General features: G+C 34.5%; 1 protein-coding gene across 2 annotated transcripts; it reads left to right on the top strand.

The window, feature by feature from the left end:
- The first annotated feature begins 1,922 nt into the window (after nucleotides 1–1,922).
- On the top strand, nucleotides 1,923–11,017 carry LOC138332931 (peptidylglycine alpha-hydroxylating monooxygenase-like). 2 transcript variants are annotated; one of them, XM_069280980.1, is made up of 12 exons: nucleotides 1,924–2,122; nucleotides 2,815–2,869; nucleotides 3,342–3,429; nucleotides 3,848–3,957; nucleotides 4,069–4,146; nucleotides 6,678–6,726; nucleotides 7,124–7,188; nucleotides 7,667–7,750; nucleotides 8,127–8,203; nucleotides 9,361–9,414; nucleotides 9,742–9,791; nucleotides 10,472–10,980. In XM_069280980.1, the coding sequence occupies exons 1-12, from the start codon at nucleotides 1,946–1,948 to the stop codon at nucleotides 10,719–10,721; spliced, it is 1,137 nt and encodes a 378-aa protein (XP_069137081.1). In that variant the 5' UTR covers nucleotides 1,924–1,945; the 3' UTR covers nucleotides 10,722–10,980. The 2 variants fall into 2 exon arrangements, with proteins under 2 accessions (XP_069137082.1, XP_069137081.1); XM_069280981.1 differs by lacking the exon at nucleotides 4,069–4,146 and having other exon boundaries at nucleotides 1,923–2,122; nucleotides 10,472–11,017.
- The last annotated feature ends 12 nt before the right edge of the window (nucleotides 11,018–11,029 follow it).

The raw sequence follows: 11,029 nt of genomic DNA, 5'->3' as shown, positions 1-11,029 counted from the left end.
TAAATTCTGGCGATAATTCGAGCGTTGCTTATTTGTTTACGGACGGACAGACGGACGCCAAGGTTTGGCATAATCTCACCTTAGTCCACCCTCGGAAACCCAATGTCTAAACTCCACTTCGCTTTAAACCGTAGGCTGATTAACGTGGGTAGCCGACGATGACCTTGATCCTTCAGAAAAAATCACTGAAAGACCCCGGTAATCAGCTGAACCTCAGTTTCAAGTAAGAACCTCTAAAGGATAGTCAGAGATCAAAGTATTAAACACATTGTCGACAAAAACCTAAACAGCATATGGCCGTTCATGTTCCATCCAAATATTAGAGTACATTGAAAGTAGCCATGGGTGTGATATAAGTAAGGCATACGTCAAGGCATGTCACAACTTGATACTGTATACACTGGAACATAAAAATGGAATCAAGAGGGGATTACACCGAAGGAAACTTCCTTACAGAAACAGAACAAAAAGTTCAAATGTAGCTGTAAATGATCAGAGTTCATAGAGCCTTATAGTAACCAGTGGTGTCCTTGGACCATACTCTTTTGCAAAAACGTTTGCAAATGACGTCAAGCTATACCAGAAAATATTCATTCCTGGTGATATTCAATCCCATCAAATGCAAACATATAGCAATAGGAATCAACGCGAAAATTCCAGTACGAAATTAAGAACGAAGCTTCAAATCTAAACATCCACCATGTTCCAACTGAGAAAGACCTAGATGTGAACTTTTCGGACCAATGGAAGTTAAAGTTCAGCGGGTGGCCATAAGCAACGACTCGGGGATATACCACTTTCAACTTTTCAATAGGCAGGTCAGGCTAAACACAACAAAACAGGACTCCAAGGGACAAAGTGTTGGGTGAGCATTCTTAGTTTAGATGCCATACAAACTCTATATCACATTTCCAGGAACAGGTCTTTAGACACTGCACTTACAGACATTCCAATGAACTAGATTGACCTTCTATCAATCCTAGGGTAAGTACAATATGTGTGTGGATTATCCTACCACTTGTACTGATTATATATATGTCAACAGCTATCAACCATACAACTGGACCAACAACATAAAACCATAATTACTCTAATGATAATCGTGATCTGCATTATGAGTCAATAAATGCAGCCTAGACTTGGTGTAGGAATATCTACATAAATGGATGTAAATCTGTTTACTGATACCACGTTAGTCCGCGCAGGAAAATTTACATTGTAGTTGGATGAACCAGTTTGGTTATGAAACTTATAAAAAAATCTTTAAAATGTCTGGATAATTGAAAGTTAACTGAAAAGCGATAGGAAAAACATTGAAATTTTGTTATCGTTTCAATTTTTTATGGGGGCTATTTTTTTATCACATTGAACTTGGCTGTTGAGGTTAAATGGCTGAAGCGGGAAACTCAAATGTTCACTTGCATTTAAATTGTGTTTTACTTTGAACTAGAAAGTAAAATGTAAATATAACAATTTAGATTGCATTTATTGGAGATCCATAAATGCAATTTGGGTGGCAGATAAACTTTTATAGCTATATTTATATAATCATGTGATTTTTATAGTAGTAATACTTTTAACGGTAAATATCATGGAACAGTAAACCCGCATACGGGACACATAAGTCGCTGTAGGAGGGGAAATGAGGGGGAAACCCTAATCACTACATCAACCATACTACCAAGATACATTCACATTGGTGTGAATCACTTTCGAAGAGGCCAAATATCAATGAAGTATGAAATGAAGGAAACCATTATCTCATATGAGATTAATTTTAATATCTTTTTTCCCAATTTTCAACGTCTAATTTTCTTTTAAAGTCGTCATTATAACTGATATCCACAATCTGATAACTTTACCACCTTATAAAGTATAGTTTTACGTGACTCTATCCACAGCTGACTGGAGCCTTATCTCTGTATGACAATGTTACTTATCAATAATGACCAGACTATACACAATGGAGAGGTTACGGACAGGCTTTCTATATATCTGTATTATAACTATATGTACCGGCTCCCCCGTGTCCAGGAGTGACCGACATGCTGATCCCCGATGGAAGGATGACCCTTACTACTTCAATAGAACTGTACGGATGCCCCATGCCGTGTCCACAAAGGTAAACACAGAATGTAGTGTTGTGTCGAGGAACAGATAAGAAAGACGAAAACAAGAATGTTAGTCTTTTCTTCATCGCGATTTTCCAATAGTTTTTCAACAAGAATCCTAATTAACTGTCATAACGGTTATTTGACTACCCTGGACATAGTATGGCTGTCACAAATTTATTTATACTAAATTATACTAAAGATGATCAGAATTCACTGTAGGACCTTACATGTAATGGTTATGATCATCAGTAAGTCGTATTCATTAGGGTATGTTTGGGGATAAAACTGAAAGTGTTCAAAGTGTGGATCGATAAAAAATTGTCAAGACCATCTCGGTTTCATTCTAGGCAACTTCAGCTGAACGTTTTAAAAGGTTTCTGATAAAAACATAATAATTGTGCAATAATGTACTGTCATGTGACTGGATTTCAGCACAAAACATGTTACAAATCTTTACAAAATGGCATCAAAGAACCAAAACGAATTTGAATAGGGTTTTTTTTCTCAGAAAAACCATGATAATGCAATCAATTGAAAATGCCATCAATGAAACTCCTGTCTAAACTGTTGACTTTCTCTGTCAAACCATTTTAAAAAAGAATGAAACAAGATGCATAAATGTTTTGATTGGATGATTTGCGGTTGGTCCCCCAAGCTATTTAATTTATGCAATACAACTCTCCTCCTCTATCTGTTGTAGCCAGATGCACTCCTATGTCACGCTGTTAAACTCGATGATCGCGAGGCCTATATATGTAAGTAAAGTTACGTAAAAAGTAGTTGGTTATTCTGTTTGGAAAGAAGATAAAGGCAATACAATTTCATTTACAATATCTAATGCGTATTGCATTATACCGTATGTGTAATATGAAAACTGGTAAAGAAGATTGTCTCTTTAATTATTATGAAATTTAAATTCTAATTGAAATCAATGACAAACACAATTTAATCACGATGTAAATTCTGGTCGATGATAGCACTATCTTAATGCAAATTTTTTTTTCTTTACAACTAACCCAACCAACAGTTAAACACCATGTTGATTTAAAGGTCGGTCATATTTATCAATCCAAAAGTGAAATACCATTTTGATTTAATATTCGGTCTTATTTATCCAACAACTTTAAAAAAAAAACTATGTTGATAATTTTATATTCGGTTTTATTTACCAAAAAACAGTAGAAAACCATTTTGATTTACTATTCGGTCTTAATTATAACCCAACAGTAAAATACGAGCCACATGCCACCAAGTCGGTGGCTCATCATATGATGGTGTATGGGTGTGGTCAACCTGGCAGTGACGAGCCATACTGGTAAGTGATTAGAGACAACATTAACACAATTGTGTGTCTCCAAGCTATTTAATTTATGCAATACAACTCTCCTGTTATGATATTACCAGTTTAAGTGACAATATAAAGATTATACATAGAGCGGACTATGCGTTGATCTGATTGATCTTTTATCAAAGGTGATTTGAATGTACAACATGATCGGATTGATTCTAACTCTAAGTCGTACAACCATTTGTCTATCATGATTTCGGTGTTTCTATGTGATGCTAATATAAAGTTTTGTTTGATCAGTTTGTGTGGATGTGACAATTCATTGGTTTGCCTTGTCAATCTGCCGAAATGTAAACCTTCATATAAATTAACAATCATACCTTACATTGACACAAAAAAAAACCTAAGCAGTTATATAATTTGTATAGTTATCTATCCTTCTAAGGCCCTGTGGAGAGATGGACGACAGTTCAGACGCCTCTGTCTGTGGAGATGGCGCCCGGGAAATCGTGTACGCATGGGCAATGGATGCTGACTCGCGGGAACTACCTGAAGGTAGGGGATAGTAAGATAATATCAGAAAGACGACCTATGTATTATTCCGTATCTTCACACACTCCAGGTATCAGTTATACTCTACTAGTAGCATACTGTATGTTTTTTCAGGTGTTGGCTTCCGTGTTGGGGGTACGACTAGGACACGATATATCGTCATACAGCTTCACTACAAAGACAAGTTCAAAGGTCAATTACACAACACCATTAAAATAACAATGGAAAGCATATTAGCTTTACAGTTGCCATATACTACTAGTAATTATATATGACAAGTAATTATAGCAGTTGGCTTCAGACGGACATTGTAGAATGTGGTGGCAATGTAAATCTTCAATAATTTAAAAAAAAGTCTTAGTTTTATTCTATTGCGCATTTATATAAGTACTATACGGTGGCTGGGAGCGGACATGAAATAAATAAAATTATTGCGTTCGAACGAAATATTATTGCGTGGGAACGAAATACTATTGCGTTCGAACGAAATATTATTGCGTTCGAACGAAATACTATTGCGTGGGAACGAAATACTATTGCGTTCGAACGAAATATTATTGCGTGGGAACGAAATACTATTGCGTTCGAACGAAATATTATTGCGTGGGAACGAAATACTATTGCGTGGGAACGAAATACTATTGCGTGGGAACGAAATACTATTGCGTTCGAACGAAATATTATTGCGTGGGAACGAAATACTATTGCGTGGGAACGAAATACTATTGCGTGGGAACGAAATACTATTGCGTGGGAACGAAATACTATTGCGTTCGAACGAAATATTATTGCGTGGGAACGAAATACTATTGCGTGGGAACGAAATACTATTGCGTGCGAACGAAATATTATTGCGTTCGAACGAAATATTATTGCGTTCGAACGAAATACTATTGCGTTCGAACGAAATACTATTGCGTTCGAACGAAATATTATTGCGTGGGAACGAAATACTATTGCGTTCGAACGAAATATTATTGCGTGGGAACGAAATAATTATTGCGTGCGAACGAAATAATTATTGCGTGCGAACGAAATAATTATTGCGTTCAAACGAAATAACTATTGAACTCATTATCATACATGGATGATATGACAGTAATCATGCCATCGTAGTAATATGATTAAGATATGGCCTACAACTTATGACTCGGCACCTTATCTAAAAAGATGTTTTCCTTATTTTTAACGATTTAAAGTCTTGTTTATTGTATTATACTTTATATATCTAATGAAATACACGTACCTATGATGGCGTACAGGGGACACTATACATGTCTATAATTGTATCTATCTTGTACGTACAGCATATATATATATAGTATCTTGTACATATGAACAACTTAGTATATAAACTTGTACGTACAAGATATTGTAATAATTTGTAAGATATGAAGTGGTACAAGATACTAGGTTGTACGTATATGATACAACGATGTACGTACAGACGTACAAGATAAGTGTTTGTGCATACGTACGTACAAATGTACACGATACTGTAACAATAGATACTAAAAAGATTCTAAGTTAAACGTACAAGATAATAATATGTATGGACATGATAAATAAAACTATATATTGGTCCTAACACGCTGCCGTAAATAAAAGCATTATATGTGCTTTTATATTACTGTGTATATGACTTTAATACATTATGCTTCAATATTTCCATTTGAATGTGTGCAATTGTGTTACAACGAAAGTTGTTTTGTATCAATACTTAGTCAACTATTTTAAAAAGTAAAACAATGAATTTACATGACTTTCTCTACAATTTTAATGCAAATCATTGAAGGCAAATACTGAAATAGAATACAAATCCAAATAATACATGCAATAAACTTTAAACTAATGGTTTCGAAGCAAAATATACTTTATAAAATATACCTTATTAAGAAGGTTTACAAAAAACCACTTTAAATGACCAATTACAAAGAATATTGATATGAAATTGCAGACTGCCACATTTGAAATAGCCAAAGGTAAACCGTTGATATTTCGTTCGAACGCAATAATTATTTCGTTCCCACGAAATAATTATTTCGTTCGAACGCAATAATATTTCGTTCGCACGCAATAATATTTCGTTCCCACGCAATAATATTTCGTTCGAACGCAATAGTATTTCGTTCCCACGCAATAATATTTCGTTCGAACGCAATAATATTTCGTTCGAACGAAATAATATTTCGTTCCCACGCAATAACATTTCGTTCGAACGCAATATTATTTCGTTCCCACGCAATAATATTTCGTTCCCACGCAATAATATTTCGTTCCCACGCAATAATATTTCGTTCCCACGCAATAATATTTCGTTCGAACGCAATAATATTTCGTTCCCACGCAATAATATTTCGTTCGAACGCAATAATATTTCGTTCGCACGCAATAATATTTCGTTCGAACGCAATAGTATTTCGTTCCCACGCAATAGTATTTCGTTCCCACGCAATAATTTTATTTATTTCATGTCCGCTCCCAGCCACCGTAGTACTATCATAAGTTCTTAAACAAAAACATGAAATTATTTCAATTTCTAAAACAGGTCAAACTGATAATAATGCATCTCGACTGAAAGGGTAAACAATAATAAATTCATGCTTTCAGCATCGATCAGGTAAACACAGTAACTGACATTTACAGCTATCTAATATCAAAACTCTCTCTACCTGAATCTTCCAGTAGAATTATGATAAGTTGAGTTTTAATTTATATTATAGGAGATTTCCGAGACAACTCCGGAGTTACTCTCCACATGACCTTCACCCCGTAAGTATGATCAACGCCAGTTAAAACTTTAGAGTAACTAGAATATATCATCGATGACGTAACTAGATAATCAACATTTTTGTCAGTTGTTAGACAAATATATTTACAGTGTTGCGTATCACCAGAATTTTGCTCGTTTGTTGAATTGTATATACCTCAGAAGTCAAATTGCGGCATTTTGATTTACATTTTTTCAGTTTCATGACAAAAACTGTGTTTCATTTTCCAAACGTTTTAAACTTTAGTATCTGGAATTAAATAACCTGCATGGTTGATAACAAACTGGTACATTTCATATTATAACATCGTCGACGTCGGTGACCCACGGTTAATTGCACTATACTACGCTACACTTATCACCATAAATGTGTTTCTTATACAATAACTGTATTTTTAGTCAACCGAAACAGGCTGGGTATTATGTGATGGGAAATATGGGACACATTCCTCCTATGATTCAAGGTATATATACATTCTGTACTTCCTATGTTAATTTAGGACATCTCTTACCATTAAACTATCTATGGGACAAAAAATTCCAACAGGGTGGAGAAAACATAGTGTCAAAATTTAGAGAAAATATATCCTTTTATCACAATTAATCCTTTTATCACAATTAAAATTACATGATAATGTCACAAAAGGTGCATATAAACACAAATAAAAGCATCAACCTATCCAGAAACAGTGAACAACACATATCATTTATCACATAACATTATACTTTTACTGTTTTTATTTCTCTGTGCATTGTAAATAGTATGTACTTTTGATTCTGATCAAAATGTTATATATAAAAAGCCCTTGTACGAATTACAATATCTCATCACTATGTCTCCTGTATTAAATCATGCCAATAAGTGAATCAAGAATCTCAATATACTTTAAATCGTTTACATTGTATTTTGTATCATATTTGATGTTTCTCTTCCTGGTGTAGGTTTCCACATGGAGTCGGCCTGTGACTATAAGTCTAACGACACAATCTACCCTATAGCCTACCGGACACATTCTCACAATCTCGGTAAATCTGTTTATTAGTAATGTTGTTTAGTATACCATGCAATTGATGATATCACAGTGACATATGTTGTTATAGCCCGAGACATTGAATGACTGCAACTGCATTCTATTATTGTGACAACATAAATACGGGACAGATGTAAATACAATGTTTATCGGATAAGTTAAAACATTCATGATATTTCGAAAAAATACTTCGTTAACATCAATCTATATAAGATCTTTCTCTGAAGTCTCTATTTTAGTACTCGTTTGTTAATTATGCCTCTTAATTTGTGGATTGTTAACATTAATTTTACTGGAACAGTTGTAAGTTTGTGTTTGTTTCTCTGACTACTTTCTCCAATAACTAATATGGTGTCTATATAATGATGTAGGTGTTGTAACAGCCGGGTACCGTATCCGTAATGGTGAATGGACAGAGATTGGACGCATGTCTCCGCAACTACCTCAGGTAGTACCGTAATTCACCGGCAAAATGGCTATCTCGGCAATAAGCTCCCTCTCCTTTTTATCAAGTCTTTTAAAACTAGGGTTAAATATGGCAACATGTCCCTCCCTATTGTATGTCACGGTTGAAAGAGAATTCCAAGAAAATGTTAACGTTTACGAATATTTCTTTTACCTTAAGAAGCAAATATCTATTCATAGACATATTTTTGTACCATAAAAATTGACACATAATTGATTCCGATTAATAAATATGTTAATTAGGCCTAATTTTATTGGCCATAGGTCACTGACAGCTGTAAGCCCCATAGTAGATTTTATACGTCTTCTGATTGGTCAAGCCCCTAATTTAGCCCTTGTAAGACAAAGGGAGTCCCCACTATAGAGCCCCAACCATATAGCTTCAGACGCAATCTTTGAAAATTGGGAATAATTCTAAAAATGTCAGCATGTAAATACTGTTTTAGAAGGTAGAAGAAATTTAAAACATCCCTCCAACCAACCCCGTCCTTCCAACCTTTATGTGTGAATTTATGGTTGTTTTTATTTTTATTAATATATCTTTGTATCATGCATGCTGTAATCATCATGCTTTGTTTTCGTTTAGGTTATATGTTTGTTGCGTTATTTTCGCTCACCTTCGCTAAATTTTTTCAAGAAATTTAAAATCACATTTCCTTATGAAATAAAGCTATTAAAATAAACGGCTTCCCCTCTTTATCAGGGGTATGCCAAGATTTAAGAGCCATTATTTTATGAAAATTTAAGCAAACAAAGCTCGAGGTATGGCCCAAGAAGCCTTAATGATTTGAATGTAAACATGTATATAACTTAAATCTTTAGCAGGACAAAAAAGGTAACTTTGTATCTTATTAGACTGCCATCACTGAATTTGGTACTTAATATTTACGTCACAAATATACTTGGTTTTTCCCAGATAACTGTCAAATGGTAATTAAGTTAATGGTTGAATAACCATTAACAAGAAGCATGGTTTTGTTTCAAAATTCGTCATTTATTGAGATCCACTTGAATAACATTGTACTGATAACTTGATTAACATCTTTGATCTTTTAGTAACTGCTTGTTACATATTACAATCCACTTGATACTAGAAATCTCCATCCGTTATAAGTAACATACCTGTGATGTGTTTCACAGACATTCTACAATGTCACCAACCCTGGGATAGATATCCGAGCTGGAGATACTTTGGTATGTTTGCAACAAAAGTTTCAATAATTCGGTTTCTGGATTTAACGATAATCTTCTTAGCAAACCAATTATAAGAGTTCATATGGTTGCTTTTAAAAAAATGCAGTAAATCACTTGCTTTTAAAAAAATGTAGTAAATCATTAGTTTCCTAATAACTGCTAATGGTCGGGTTTTTTCTCTCTCGATATTGAGGTTTGAGACAAAATATGTACAAAAACATAATCTTACTATACTCGTACATTAATGACAAATTTCGGATATTTGAGCTAAACATTCAATGTTTTCCCATGAACAGCATAATATGTAATAGTTCGTTTCTTTCCAAGGCTTCACGTTGTACGATGAGCAGCGACAGGTTGTTCCCGACAGCAATAGGGTAGGTACAATGTCAGTTAGGTTCGTTGAGTTTCTTGCCTCTTATGCACCAATAAACTTCGAATTTAGCCCTTGGAAAAGCTCATCATGAAATCATGAAACTATGGCAGTCTGGAATACAACGTCTGAGAATGTTAATTCATTATATGGTCTGGAATTTAACGGTGGAGAATGTTGATTTATTATATGGTCTGGAATATAACGGCGGAGAATGTTATTTATTATATGGTCAGGAATATAACGGCGGAGAATGTTAATTTATTACATGGTCAGGAATATAACGGCGGAGAATGTTAATTTATTACATGGTCAGGAATATAACGGCGGAGAATGTTAATTTATTACATGGTCAGGAATATAACGGCGGAGAATGTTAATTTATTACATGGTCAGGAATATAACGGCGGAGAATGTTATTTATTACATGGTCAGGAATATAACGGCGGAGAATGTTAATTTATTACATGGTCAGGAATATAACGGCGGAGAATGTTAATTTATTACATGGTCAGGAATATAACGGCGGAGAATGTTATTTATTATATGGTCAGGAATATAACGGCGGAGAATACCATACTAAGGTATATGTTTTAAGAAAGATGAAATAATTAGCTGATTATTCTGTTGGAAACGATGAAATGATTACAACTTATCACGCATTCTACAACATTTTTGTTTCAGTCCCACCAACAAGGACGAGATGTGTAACTTCTACATTCTGTACTACACATACCGGAAAGAAAATACGAAGATACAATACTGTTTTCGGGAGGCTCAGAACTTCAAGTGGAACATGTATCTCGTAAATATCCCACAAGGCGCCAGCTCCATCGAGGGACTTCCGGCCTTTACCAGAGAGGATCCTTTTGCACATGCTTCAAAGCAATCTCAAGTGCGAGGATTCGATGTCCAAAATGAAATTATGAAATAGTAAATTTATCTAAGAACAAAGAGTTGTTTCGTTTTATTAGATATGAGAACTAAATAAAAAAAGTAAATGTATGCAATTTCGTATCATTAGTAGGTTCCAACATAGACGTGCATCCTTGGTTCCAATTACACTAAATATCGCCTTGGTTTTGCTTAAGGATGAAATTATTTGCGCTTCGTCAAAATTTCAGATATTCTTTGCAGTCTGAAGCAAATTGTTTTGAAATATTTCAGAGTACATGTAGCTAAGTTGAGGAAAGCCAATTGGTATCAAGGTCTCTATCTTTGTTCCAATAACCCTATTCCAAT

This window comes from Argopecten irradians, chromosome 10, assembly GCF_041381155.1.
Source record: "Argopecten irradians isolate NY chromosome 10, Ai_NY, whole genome shotgun sequence".
NCBI lineage: Eukaryota > Metazoa > Mollusca > Bivalvia > Pectinida > Pectinidae > Argopecten > Argopecten irradians.
Note: the sequence above shows the minus strand (reverse complement) of the source record. Positions and strands in the feature narration are given on the sequence as shown.